Here is a 14,655-nt window from a genome sequence, read left to right as displayed (position 1 = left end):
GAGGGGTCAGACAGGGAATAATGCCACTTGCTCAGCTTTCACCCAGCTTGCAGTCACTTTCTCCTCAATCCACAGGCAAATTGGGCTCTTGTGCTGCTTTTTCCTGGGTGGCTGGGTTTGTATAAGTAGGGCCTTGTGGGTCTCTCCAACAAACACTCCCTTGAGGCTGGGAGTTTCTCCTGCTACTATACCCCAACAGGTGTTTGTAGCCAGAGGTTTTGAGGCTTTATTTTCCTGTTCTGGAACCCTGGGTTGTGTGGTTTGTCTGGCTCCCCAGTTGTTCCTCCTGGTTTATCTGCACACAAATGTGGGACCACCTGGTATTCCTCCTGGCTAGAGAAATTTTTGATAACTTTGGTAGCTGTAGTATTAAACACTGGTAAATACAAAATACTGTTAAGTTTTTGATTTCTCATCATCTATTCTGACAACCATCTGAGTTTGGCAAGTTGAATTTTTTTTTTAAGTAAAAGAAAGTACTAGATTTAAAAACAAGCAAAAGAATAAAACCCTGATAACCTGGAACTGCTGTTACATACTACTGCTTATTTAACAGCATTTATTTTTCTGAATATTATATTCTAGGCACTGTACTAGAAGGAAGTCTATACATTGCTCAATTGTCTCATGAGTATAAATCAGTATCATATTGCACTGTGATTATTTATATGGGTGGTGTTATTTAGGTCAGTACTTGATTACATTGACATTGCATAACATAAATATTTTAGTGACTATTTCCTGAAGTACTTGATTACATTGACATTCCATAACAAAAATATTTAGTGATATTTTTTGCATTATTGCATAACACAATATTTAGTGAAATTGTGTATTTTCTTTTTATTAAAAGTTCCTTTTGCCAGTTTTTGACTGAAAATGTGAAAGTGAAGGTATATGTTGAAGAGAGGGCAATGATTATTTGTATTTGTTGGAAGGAGAAGTGGATGATCTGAAACTGGGGTAAACTCAGCACTGGGCTATCCAACTTTATGGATTCTAAAATGTAAATAAGGACAGAGATAATTTGCCTCCTGGGATTCCTTAGCTGGCTATGTGTTCTCCGTTTTTATTATTTATTTCCTATAGTCACTACTGGCTATAACCTGTCTCCTTTGTAATTATAGGAAGGTTACCCAATTTCTCACTTCATCTAATTCTTTGGCTCCCCTGAGTTCATTTGGTCTCTCACAATTGGTATATGACTTTGACTTACTGTTGTCTAAGGACTTGCTTTACCACTAGGGAGATTACTTTCTCCATCACAATCTCAGTCTAGCACTCAAAAAAGACAGGGGTTTCTTTAATTGCTAGCATAGGTACATCGTTGCCTATTCCCATCTCCAGGTTTATATTTATATAATCTTTAATAATTTTATATCTGCACACATAAATGTGTGGTGATTGGAGGTCCTACATGAATTATTAAGTGGTTGAACCCATGAATAATTGGATTTATGGCCTGTATGTCCAAAGTGAAAGGGGCTGGAAGAAACTCTTTGGTATGAAGTGACAGAATACTTTTTTATGGTTGGTTTAGTGTGTATCAAGTGTCAACACATATTTTTTGTTAAACACCTGATAGTAAATATTTTGAACTCTGTGGACCATATGATCTCTGTCATAATGCCTCAACTGTGCCAACATAGTCCAAAAGCAGCTATAGACCATAAGTAGATGAATGAGCATGGCTCTGTTCTAATAAGACTTTATTCATAAAAACAGGCAGTGTTTAAGAATTGTCCCACATGCCATAGCTTGCCAGCTTCTGGCATGATGAATGATAAATGATTTGAAATTACTAATTATAAAATTAACTTATTTCTGTGATTCACTTATATAGCATTTTATTGTTTTAAATTTGTTTCAAAAGATTTTATTTATTTGTTTTTTGAGAGAGGGGAAGGGAGGGAGAAAGAGAGGGAGAGATATTTGTGTACTTTCTGGGGCTGTGGTGTTCTAGGCTGGGGATTCCATCTTAGGGTTCAGACCCCATTCTTTGCAGGGAGATCCAACCAGCCACTTAATTATCCCTGTGACCCTGCTGCCTGTGGGCCCTCAGCTAGCCCTCTCGAGTCTCATTCGTACTCCTTATCAGACAGGTTTGCTGAAGCTTATTCTTCTGTTTGTCCAAGGTTATAAGGCTTCTCTCTCACTATTGTTCAGTTGTTTGTTCTGGGTGTTTTCTCCACAATTTAGTTATAATTCCAGATTGGTCCTGGGAGGAGGTTAATGTGGTTTCCATTCACTCCTCTGCCATCTTGCCTCTCCAAAGTTCTTAATTCTGATAGAGTATCTAAATATGCAACAAGGAATTTATACTTAATTTCATGTTATTGAAATCTTTTTCCTTTGAGATCATAACAAAATAAATGTGCTCACTGTTACTATTTCTATTGAACATAAAACACTGACAGCCTAGTCAATGAAATAAGGGAAAAAAGCAAGGTTGGAAAGGAAGAAATCAGTATTATGCAAAGATGATATAATTATGTACCTATTGACATAGGTATCCAAACAATTATATAGACAAGTTATTAGAGTTAATCCAATTTTTAATGATTTTATCAATTTACTTTTATAGAGAGGGGAAGGGAGAAAGAGAGGGAGAGACCATGGATGTGTGAGAGACACATAAATTGGTTGCCCCCTGTTCTTCCCCAGTTGGGGACTTGGCTTGCAACTCAGACGCAAGTCCTGACTGGAAATTGATCTGGTGATCTCTCACCTGCTGGTGGTGCTCAATCCACTGAGCCACACCAACCAGGGCAAATTTAAGCAAATGTAGAAAAACTCTTGGGTATAAATTCAATATATAATAATCAAGTGTATTTTTGTGCTAATAATCAGAAAGTAAATATTACTTGTTGAAGGATACCATAGGTAATGGCATCAAAAAACATTAGCTATCTAGAATAAATCTAAAGATGTATGAAATATATTTACTGAAAAGTACAAAACTTTATTAAAAGAAACTGAGGAAGACCTAAATAAATTGAAGGCTCTATTATGTTCACGAATGGAAAGATTCAATATTGTAAAGATACCAGATTTTCCCCCCAATTAATTCCAGTGCAGGGAAATAAAGGCTCAAATCCTCAGACTGAAAAAACCTGTTTGAGTTGAGGCAGCAGCAGGAGAAACTCCCAGCCTCACAGGAGGGTTTGTTGGAGAGACCCACCAGGTCCAAGAATGTACACAAACCCACCCACCTGGGATCTGCACCAGAAGGGCCCAATTTGCTTGTGGGTAGCGGGGGAAGTTACTGAAAGCCTGCTGAGAGCCAAGCAAGTGGCATTGTTCCCTCCCAGGCCCCTCCTCCACATACAGCTATTCACTATAAGGATATGGTTTGGCCTGCCCTGGTGAATATCTAAGGCTCTGCCCTTACTATGTAAAAGGTGCACTGAGACAAAAAAATATGACCCAAATGAAAGTACAGAACAAAGCTGCAGAAAACATACAACTAAGACACAAAGAGATAGCCAACCTATCAGATGCACAGTTCAAAACACTGATAATCAGGATACTCACAGATATGGTTGAATATGGTCACAAAATAGATGAAAAAGTAAAGGCTATGAAAAATGAAATAAAACAAAATGTTTAGGGAACCAGCACTGAAGGGAAGGAAATTGGGACTCAAATAAATGGTTTGAAGCAAAAGGAAGAAGTAAACTTTCAATCAGAACAGAATGAAGAAACAATTATTGAAAAAAATGAGGAGAATCTTAGGAACCTCTGGGAAAACTTTAAACGTTCCAACATCAGAATCATAGGGGTGCCAGAAGAAGAAGAGGAAGAGCAAGAAATTGAAAATTTATTTGTAAACATAATGAAGGAGAACTTCCCCAGCCTAGCAAAGGAAATAGGCTTCTAGGAAGTCCAGGAAGCTCAGAGTCCCAAAGAAGTTGGATCCAAGGAAGCACAAACCTAGGCATATCATAATTATATTACCCAAGATTAAACATAAGGAGAGAATCTTAAAAGCAGCAAGAGAAAAGGACACAGTTACCTACAAAGGAGTTCCCCTATGGCTGTCAGCTGATTTCTCAAAAGAAACCTTACAGGCAAGAAGGGGCTGGAAAGAAGTATTCGAAGTCATAAAATGCAAAGACTTATATCCAAGATTACTCTATGCAGCAAAGCTATCATTTAGAATGGAAGGGCAGATAAAGGGCTTTCCAGATAAGGTCAAGTGAAAGTTGTTCATCACCACCAAACCCTTACTATATGAAATGTAAAGGGACTTATCTTAGAAAAAGAAGAAGATAAAAAATATGAACTGTAAAGTGTCAACAAACAGAACTATCAGCAGCTGAACCTAAAAATAAGAAAAATGAACTGTGCAAACATCTAGAAGTGGAACAGATTCACTGAAATAGAGATCACATGGAGGATATCAGTGGGGAGGTGGAGGGGGAGAAGGGGGGAAATGGTACAGGGATATAAGAAGCATAAATAGTAGGTACAAAAAAGACAGGGAGGTCAAGAATAATATGGGAAATGGAGAAGCCAAAGAACTTACACGTATGACCCATGGACATGAACTAAGGATGGGGGAATGCTGGTGGGAGGGGGTACAGGGAGGATGGGAGAAATTAATGGGACAACTAATAGCATAATTAATAAAATATATTATTAAATAATAATAAATTCTAAAGACAAAAATGTTCAATTAAAAGATATTTCCCATTGAAATGTATACTTGTAAGACCTTGTGATACTTCAAAGTTTTCATAGAATGAAGTAGACTTAGGTACTCTTTTTTTTTAAGATTTTATTTATTTTAAGACATTGTGGGAAGGTGGGAGAAAGAGAGGGAAAGAAGCATCAGCGTGTGTTTGCCTCTCACATGCCCCCTCCTGGGGACCTGGCCCACAACCCAGGTATGTGCCTTGATTGGGAATCGAACTGGCAACCCTTTGGTTCATAGTCCAGTGTTCAGTCCACTGAGCCACACCAGCCAGGGCTGGCTTAGGCAGTCTTAATATTTTGTTGATTTCAGCTGTGATTTATTTATTTATTCATTCTTTCATTCTTTTATTTATTTATTTATTTATATTTTTATTGTTGTTCAAGTACAATTTTCTGCCTTTCGCCCCATCCCAGCCCACTCCCCAGCCCCCCACACCTCCCTCCTGTTTCTACCTCCCTTGTTATTGTCCATGTGTCCTTTATACTTGTTCCTGCAAACCCTTCACTTTTTTCCCCTGAAATTCCCTCCCCTTTCCCCTCTGGTCACTGTCATCCTGTTCTCAATTTCATTGTCTTTGGTTATATTTAGCTTGTTTGTTTTATTGATTAGGTGATCTTTAATCATGAATGTTACTTCTGTTTTGTTATATTGCTTAGTTATGCAGACTAGAGAAGGTAGATTATTTGGGAAACCTTCAGTTTGAAATCAGTTTAAGGGTTATATTGAAATATGTAATAACATTTTCCTACTTTAGTTAAATGAAGTAAATGATGAAAATAGGAAGATGGAGATTCAGGCTAAAAGAGTTCAAGCGCGTTTAGATAATTTACAGGTAAGTTGCTTGTGTTCCTTTTTGACACAAATGAATTTTAAAACGCTTGCTTTTGGACCTTCACACTTTTAATGTAATTGTTCTTTAATTCATGGATTTGTGCTGTTGCAGAGGAAGTATGAGTTTATGACAATACAGAGATTGAAAGGAAATTCCCATGCTGCTCATGAAATAAAAAGTTTAAAACAAGAAAAAGTACCAGTTTCGAAAACATGTAAGGTATGATATTGAAATTTTCTCCAGTGGGAAGTCAGGAAGTTTTGTGTTTGTTTTTTAATCTTTCATTTCATTTAGTAAACACTGTTTTTGGTATGAAGGGCATAACCATAATAATACCTTTACAGAGAAATATCTTTGTAATGTTTCAAATATGCATTTATTTTAAAAAACATAACTATTTCAGCAATGTTTCAGGTACAGTAACACTGACAAGTCACAGGAAGTTGAGCTTAATGACAGCTTTGTTACTCATCGTGTTTTGAGATTCCATAAACCTTCATTGTTACTTTTCTACCAAAACTGCAATCTTATCCCTTGGATGGGCTCCATGCACTAACTTTTTTTCCTAAGAATTTATTTTAATTTGAGTTATACAGTAACATAATGCAAGATCCTTAAATGTACATTTTTATTAGTTTTGACAAATGTCTACACTGATATAAACTACAACTAAGCATAGAGCATTTCCATTATCCTAGAAAGTTCCATCATGTCCCCTTTTAGTTATTCCTTGTGAGAAATAATTGTTGATCTGATTTCTGTTACCATAATTTAATTTTGCTTCTTTTAGAACTTCATTCAATGGAATTGTATAGTATTTACTTGTTTCTGTGAGGCTTATTATGTTCATAATTGAATATATCAGGTACTTTGTTCCTCTGTATGGCTCAGCAATATTATATTGTATAAATATGTTGCAGTTTATTTATCCCTCTTGTTGATAGACACCTGAGCTGTTTCTAGTTTTTATTTATTATAAAGATGCTAACAATATTTGTTTAAAAAGCTCTTCGTAGGTATGTGTTTGCATTTTTCTTGGCAGCATTACCAAGGATGGAATTTGTGTGTCATAAAGTAGATATATATTTAACTTTAATGAAACTGTCAGTTTTCAAAAGTGTTTGTATTATTTTATTCTCCTACTGGCTAGCCACGTATAATTGTTCGGGTTGCTCCACAACCATTCCAATGTTTGGTGATTTTAAGTCTTTTTCATTTTGAACTTTCCAGTGGGTGGGTAGTGATATCACATTGTGGGCTTTAATACTTTTGATAAATTTTCTAGTTCTTTTCACAAAGTAAATTGGGAGTTTAATGATGGGGAAAGGATCCTCAGCAATGGAAGCAGGAGTTGCTATTGGGCAGTCATTCTAAAGGTGTTAATTGGCCAGTAATGAAGTCATCATGGTCTGCAGAACCAAATTCAGCCAAAGACTGCTGTGCAGAACCCTCTGGTTTCAGAGCTGCTGGAGCTATTATTTCCATAATATGGAGTATGCTGAGGATGACCTCCATCAACTGGAGTTCAAGGACCTCTACAAAAAGTACTCCTACATCTTCAAGACTAGGCCTGATGGGAGCTTTTCCTACTGAGCTTTTGGACTCTTCTTTAGTGCAAAGAATTACACTAGTTCAAGGCTGTGTCTGCCAGCATAAAAGAGGATGTGATGTCTCAGGCTTTAGGAGTTCACAGTTGAGGATTTCTATAACACTTTTGTAGACTTGATCTAGCTGGTTAAGAAACAGATCTCAGTAGTCAACCTGTTGACCTCTTTCAGTGAGCCGAGGACCTTGAATAACCTCTCACCTTCTGTTGCCAACATTGTGAGAGCTGTTCCTCAAGCACTTCATCGAAGATGGGCAGCCTGTCAAGGAGTTCGGTCAGCATCAAGTGGTGGTCATGTACAAATGGATTATCCACAGCCATATTGTCACATTGGACCAGACCCTCATTGTCACTGGAATGCAGTGGCAACAGTGAGGGTGGGAATACAAACCTGCACATCTTTCCTAGGTCTCCAAGCTCAAGGTCCTCCTATTCTCCTTGCCTGAATCCTATGATTTCTTGTGCAAATAGTCTTGGCCCCATATGGCAGCCATTACTCTGCCTGCCCTTCCCTTTACCAGGAATGAGGTATGTACAAAGGTTTTATAGTAGATGTAAATGGTCTGTTTTGTGATTAGGATGCCACCCTCAACCCCTTTTCTTGGCATACAACCTTCCATGGATGCTGGTGACAAACAAATTTTTAATTAAAAAAAAGTGGAAAAAGTACCAACATCGTACTCAGTGGGGAAAAAAAACTAAAAGCTTTTCCACCAAGATCAGGAACAAGACAAGGATGTCCTCTTTCACTTCTATTCAACATAGTGTTGAAAGTCCTAGCCACAACAATCAGAGAAGAAAAGGAAATAAAAGGCATTCATATTGGAAAGGAGGAAGCAAAATTGTCATTGTTTGAAGATGACATGATAGTGTACATAGAAAATCCTATAGACTCTACCAAAAAAACTACATGACCTAAGTGAATTTGGCAAAACAGCAGGATACAAAGTCAATATTTAGAAATCAAAGGTATTTTTGTACACCAACAATGAAACATCAGAAGCAGAAATCAGGGAAAAAAATCCCATTTCATACAGCAACAAGAAAAATAAAGTACCTAGGAATAAACCTAACCAAGGAGGTAAAAGACCTGTACTCAGAAAACTATACAAATCTGAAGAAAGAAATTAAGGAAGACACAAAGAAATGGAAGCATGTATGTACCATGTTCTTATATTGAAAGAATTAACATCTTTAAAATGTCTGTACTACCCAAAGCAGTTTATAGATTCAGAAAAATCCCTATTAAAATACAAATGATATTTTTCACAGATATGGAACAAACACTTCAAAAATTTATATGGAGCTGTAAAAGACCCTGAATATCAGCAGCAATTTTGACAAAGAAGAACAGAGGAGGATCACGGTACCTGATATCAAACTGTATTACAAGGTCACAATAATCAAAACAGCCTGGTACTGGCATGAGAATAGACACATAGACCAATGGAACAGAAGAGAGAGTCCAGAAATAAACACAAGTATCTATGGTCAATTAATATTCAACCAAGGAGAAAGAAGAATAAAATGGAGTAAAAATAGCCTCTTCAGGAAATGGTGTGTGGAGATCTGGAAAGCTACATGCAAAAAAATGAAACTTCACCACCAACTTACACCATATACAAAAATAAATAAAGTGGATAAAAGACTTACATAAAAGTCGTGACACCATAAATGTCACGGTGTTTCTTCAAGAGAACATAGGAAGGAAAATCTCAGATATTCCACACAGCAATATTTTCACTGATGTGCCCCCTAGAGGAAGGGACATAGAGGAAGGAATAAATAAATGCAACATCATCAAAATAAAAAGCTTCTGCACAGCTAAAGAAAACTTCAGCAAAATGAGAAGAGAACCAACTGTATGGGAAAATATGTTTGAAAATGATACCTTGGACAAGAGTTTGATCTCCAGTATATATAAAGAACTCATATGACTACACTCCAGGAAAACAAGCAATCCAGTTAAAAAAATTGGCAGAGGACCAGAACATACACTTCTCCAAAGAGGACATACAAAGGGCCCAGAGACATACGAAATGATGCTCAACATCACTAGCCATCAGAGAGATGTAAATTAAAACCACAAAGAGATACCACTTCACAATGGTCAGAATGGTTCATAAACAAATAACAAACAACAAGTGCTGGCAAGATTGCTGAGAAAAGGGAATCCTAGTACACTGTTGGTGGGAATGTAGACTGATGCAGCCACTACAGAAAACCTTATGGAATTTCCTCAAAAAACTAAAAATGGAACTGCCTTTTGAACTGGTAATTCTACTGCTGAGACTGTACCTTTAGAGTCTTGAAATGCCAATTCAAAAGAACCTATGCACCCCAATGTTCATAGCACACTTTACTATAGCCAAGTGCTGGAAGCAACCTAGGTGCCCATTAGTAAATGAGTAGATCAAAAAACTGTGGTAAATTTACACAGTGGAATACTACACAGCAGAAAGAAAGGAGCTCCTACTCTCAGCAGCAGCATGGATGAGTCTGGAGAGCATTATGGTAAGTGAAATTAGCCAGGCAATGAAAGACAAATACCATATGATTTCACCTCTAAGTGGAATCTAATCAACAAATCAAACAAGGAAGCAAAATATAACCAGAGACATTGAAATTAAGAACAAACTGACAGTGACCAGAGGGGAGGTGGGAGGGGATAATGAGAGCAAAAGGGGAAAGGGTTGTCAGGAATATGTATAAATGACTCATGGACAAAGCCTAAGGAGGGGATGGGAGCTGGGGAGGCTGGGGTGTGGGAGAGTGGTGGGGGGAAATTGGAGACAATTGTATTTGAATAACAATAAAAATATAAAATAAAAAAGACAAAATAAATGAACAAACACAACAGAAACAAACTCAGACATACAGAGAATGTTTTGATGGTTGCCAGTTCATTCTTTTTTATGGCTAAGTAGATTGGCATGTATTTATCACAGTTCATTTATTTGCTCATTTTTGATCCACATTTGGATTGTTTCTAGGTCTTCGTTATTATGAATAAAGTCTCTATGAACATGTAATAAAGGGGGAAAAAGTGGAGCTTTTTTCTTTTTAATATATTTTGATTATGCTATTACAGTTATCCCATCTTTCCCCTTTATTGCCCTACACTCTGCACACCTTCTCCCACCTGCGTTTCCCACCTTTAGTTCATGTCCATGGGTTGTACATATAAGTTCTTGGCTTCTACATTTCCTATATTATTCTTAACTTCCCCTTGTCTATTTTCTACCTACTATTTATGTTACTTATTCTCTGTACCTTTCCCTCCTCTCTATCGCTTGTGCTCCCACTGCCCCACTGATAACCCTCCATGTGATCTCCATTTCTTTGTTTCTGTTCCTGTTCTGGTGGTTTGCTTAGTTTCTTTTTCTTTTTTTAGGTTCAGTTTTTAATAGCTGTGAGTTTGTTGACATTTTACTGTTTGTATTTTTAACCTTTTTCTTAGATAAGTCCCTTTAAGATTTCATATAATAAGGGCTGGGTGATGATAAACTCCTGTAACTTGACCTTATCTGGGAAGCACTTTATCTGCCCTTCCATTCTAAATGATAGCTTTGCTGGATAAAGCAATCTTGGCTGTAGGTCCTTTATGACTTTTATGTCATAAGAGACATAATGACTTGGAATACTTCTTTCCAGCCACTTCTTGCCTGAAAGATTTGAGAAATCAACTGATAATCTTATGGGATCTCCTTTGTAGATAACTGTCTCCTTTTCTCTTGGTGCTTTTAAGATTCTCTCCTTATCTTTAACCTTGGTTAATGTAAATGTGATGTGCCTTGGTGTGTACTTCCTTGGGTCCAACTTCTTTAGGACTCTGAGCTTCCTGAACTTCCTGAAAGTGTATTTTACCAGATTGGGGAAGTTCTCTTTCATTATGTTTTCAAGTAAGTTTTCAATTTCTTGCTCTTCCTCTTCTTCTGGCACCCCTATGATTCTGATGTTGGGACATTTAAAGATGTCCTGGAGGTTCCTAAACCCCTCCTCATTTTTCTGAGTTCTTGTTTCTTCATTCTATTCTGGTTGAATGTTTCTTTCTTCTGCTCCAAACTGTTGATATGAGTCCTGGTTTCCTTCCCTTCACTGCTGGCTCCCTGTACATTTTCTTTTATTTCACTTTTCCCTCTATTTTGCCAGCATATTCATCCAATTCTTTGAGCATCCTGATCACCAGTGGTTTGAACTGTGCATCTGATAGGTTGGCCATCTCTTTGTCTCTTTAGTTGTATTTTTTCTGGAGCTTTGATGTGTTCTTTCATTTGGGCCTTTTTTTTTTTTTTTTTTTTTTTGTCTTGGCCTACTTGTTACATTGTAAGGGACAGAGCCTTAGGTGTGCATAGGGTAGGGCAACCCTAGTCACTGCACTGTGACACCGTATGTGTGGGAGGGGTCCAAGAGGGGACAGTGCCACTTGCTCCATTCTCTGCTGGTTTTCAGTCACTTCCCCAGCTACCCACAATCTAATTGGGCCCCTCTGTGTGCATTCCTGGGTGGGTGGGTTTGCGTACATTCTAGGACCCTGTGGGACTCTTCAACAAACTCTCCTGTGTGGCTGGCAGTTTCTCCTGCTGCTGCCTCAACCCCCACAGGTGTTTTTAGTCAGAGGCCTTGAGGCTTTATTTCCCCAGACTGGAATCCTGGGTTCTGTGGTCTATCTTGCTCCCCACTTGTTCCTCCGGGTTTATCTGAACATGAATGTGGGTCCGCCAAGTCCACAAGCCACCACCTCACCCGGTCCTCCAGCCACTGTCTTTACTGTGAGTCCGCTCTACCTGGCTCCCCATCTCCACCCTTCCTGCTGGTGTGGTTGAGTGTTTCTTCTTTAACTCCTTGGTTGTCAGACTTCCATACAATTCAATTTTCTGTCAGTCCTGGTTGTTTTTTGTTTTTAAATTTGTTGTTGTTTTTCTTCTGGTATGGGACGAGTTACAGTGTGTCTACCTATGCCTCTATCTTGGACCCAAGTCAAAAGTGGAGCTTTTAACTCAGATACTGAAGATGATTTTAATTTTTATCTGAAGATTTTATTTGAAAAAGATTTAGAAGATTAAAAGTATTTTATACATATTAATGTAACATTTTTTCACTTGTTTTTATTGTTGTTCAAGTACAGTTGTCTCCATTTTCCCCCCATCACTCTCCCCCTGCACCCCAGCTATCCCCATTTCCCACCCTTGATCCTGCCCCGGTTTGGTTTTGCCCACGTGTCTTTTATACATGTTCCTGAAAACCCTTCCCCCTTTCCCACCCATTATCCCCTCCCCTCTTATTACTGTCAGTTTGTTTTCAGTCATCTGATTATATTTTGATGGATTGCTGTCTGCTTTATATTACCTTTTTATTAGTTGTTTTTATTAATTTCCTTTTGTATTTATGTCTTTTAAGATTTTTAAATATCTAATTAAATTTAGCATGGTTTTGTGCTTAAAGTAGATATGTTATAAATATTGAATTAAATTGAGTAAAATTGATTTTAAGAAATACTAAAACTAGCCTAATTTAACATATAAAATTTTTGTGGTATTATTTTTTCTCATTTTGGTAACATGTCAGCAAACAGCATTTCCAAGAAAAAAATTTGAAAGTGCTGTAATATAAAGAAATAACATTTTGCAGGAGAAGGAAATATAAATTTTTATGATGCTACTCATTCACCTTTTGAATTATTTAATTTGTTAACATCTTTTAGTTATGGTGGTTCGTGCCCTCAAATTGGACCAATTTAAATTTTTTATATTATCAATCTTGGATGAAGAATTTTCATGAAAGTTTTCCATTTTTGTAATGAGATGCAGTACTTTCAATTTCCTTATTATGATGAATTTTCTTCTCTTAGCTAGCATTTAATATGTTTCTAATATTAATTGGAGCTGTTTGATATGGGATTTCTTTCATTTGGAGCTTTTTGAAACATTTTAGTGAAGTGCTTTAGGTATACTCACTTAAAATTTAAAGCTTGCCTTTGAAGTTTTATGAGGTTGTGAACTGAAATGTTTGATTTAATTTTTTACATACAGGTACCACTTAATGCACAAGTTTATGAACTTTTAACTATCTTCATGGACTGGATATCAGATTATTACCTTAGCAAATTGAAAAGTGAAGGATCTGGAATGGGTGGTGAAAGTCCCGTACTCAAATTTGCTTCTCAGAGAAATGATATTCAGGAGAAGTGTGTAAAGGTTCGTTTTTCATTTTTTCATTTGAAATATATGACTCAGTATACATGAAGATTTAGAAAGGAAAGCCTCTGGTATATTTTACAAGAGAAAAAATATTTAAAGTATTTTTGGTATAAAATTGACCATGCCAATAGTCAGTTGTATAAAGATACATTTCACATTTAATTGTAATTAATGCATGTATATTTCTTAACACGATAGGCATTTCTCTTTAAAAATAGAGACCAGAAATTAAAGACCTACCCTCAGAATGGAAAAATAATTGTATAGTAGAGTTAGGCAAATAATCAGTGATGTGAACACACCATTTTAAGGTCATTCCCACTAAAATAACTTATTTTGCCTTTTGTTATAAAGGGATAAAATATCTATTTTCAAGGGTCCTCTCATTAACAAAGAGAAATAATGGTATTGTTAAATTGCAGACATTAACTTGGATATTGATACTTGTGATTTGTAGTTGGTATAAATGGCCATTAGTGATTGACAGTTATATTCCACAAGAAATACCTTAAACATTTGAAGATTATACATCTAAAGTTGTTTGTTTGGTTTAATGTTTTCAGAAACAATTTTATGATTATCCTATAGCTGACCAGGATTTCATATTAGGAAATTATTTTCTGTTTTCATCCTTACGTAAAAAGTTTCTTCTAAATGCCTTTTATGCTACACAGAATAATAGCCCCCAGGATGTTTATATCCTAATCCCTGGAACCTGTTAGTATGGCAGAAGTGAATTAAGGTTGCTAATCAGTTGACCTTCAATTAGCAATTACCCAGTGTTATCTGGGTAGGCTGAGTAATCACAGGAACTCTTTAAACCATGGCAAAAGAAGCATATGGATACATTAGGGACTTAAGTCATCTTTGCTGGCTTTGAAGATACAGTAAGAGGCCCATGAGCTAAGAAATGCTGGTCACTTCTAGAAGCAGAAATAACCTACTGCTCATATTAGCAAGGAAACAGGGATTTCAGTCCTGGAACTACAGGGAATGGAATGATGCTAACACCCTGAAATAAACAAAAAAATGGATCCTCCCCTAGCCTCTAGAAAGGAACACAGCTCTGCTTACATCTTGATTTTAGCTGCTTGAGACTGTAATTAGATTTCTGACCAGCAGAACTGTAAGATAATAAATTTGCATTCTTTTTTTTTTAATTTAAAAAATTTACTGATTTTAGAGAGAGCATGTGCACAAGAAAAAGAAACATCTATTTGTTGTTCCATTTATTTATGCATTCATTGGTTGCTTCTTTTATGTGCCCTGACTGGGGATAGAACCCACAACCTTGGAATATTGAGATGATGCTCTAACC

At 36.8% G+C, this 14,655-nt stretch overlaps 1 protein-coding gene across 9 annotated transcripts in view; it reads left to right on the top strand.

Moving 5' to 3' along the window:
- CCDC138 (coiled-coil domain containing 138) overlaps window positions 1-14,655 on the top strand; it is a 147,080-nt gene that overhangs the window by 40,425 nt on the left and 92,000 nt on the right. For 6 of the 9 annotated variants that reach the window (XM_036026623.1, XM_036026621.1, XM_036026625.1 and 3 more), the window contains 3 exons: window positions 5,454-5,531; window positions 5,643-5,750; window positions 13,170-13,334. In XM_036026623.1, the coding sequence (XP_035882516.1) occupies window positions 5,454-5,531; window positions 5,643-5,750; window positions 13,170-13,334 (351 nt within the window). The remainder of the gene's footprint in view (window positions 1-5,453; window positions 5,532-5,642; window positions 5,751-13,169; window positions 13,335-14,655) is intronic. The other 3 variants (XM_036026620.1, XM_036026624.1, XM_036026626.1) reach the window with 3 other exon arrangements.

Source organism: Phyllostomus discolor, chromosome 5 (genome assembly GCF_004126475.2).
Source record: "Phyllostomus discolor isolate MPI-MPIP mPhyDis1 chromosome 5, mPhyDis1.pri.v3, whole genome shotgun sequence".
In the NCBI taxonomy this organism is placed as follows: Eukaryota; Metazoa; Chordata; class Mammalia; order Chiroptera; family Phyllostomidae; genus Phyllostomus; species Phyllostomus discolor.
The sequence above is the reverse complement of the archived record's forward strand: the minus strand, read 5'-3'. Positions and strand labels throughout refer to the sequence as shown.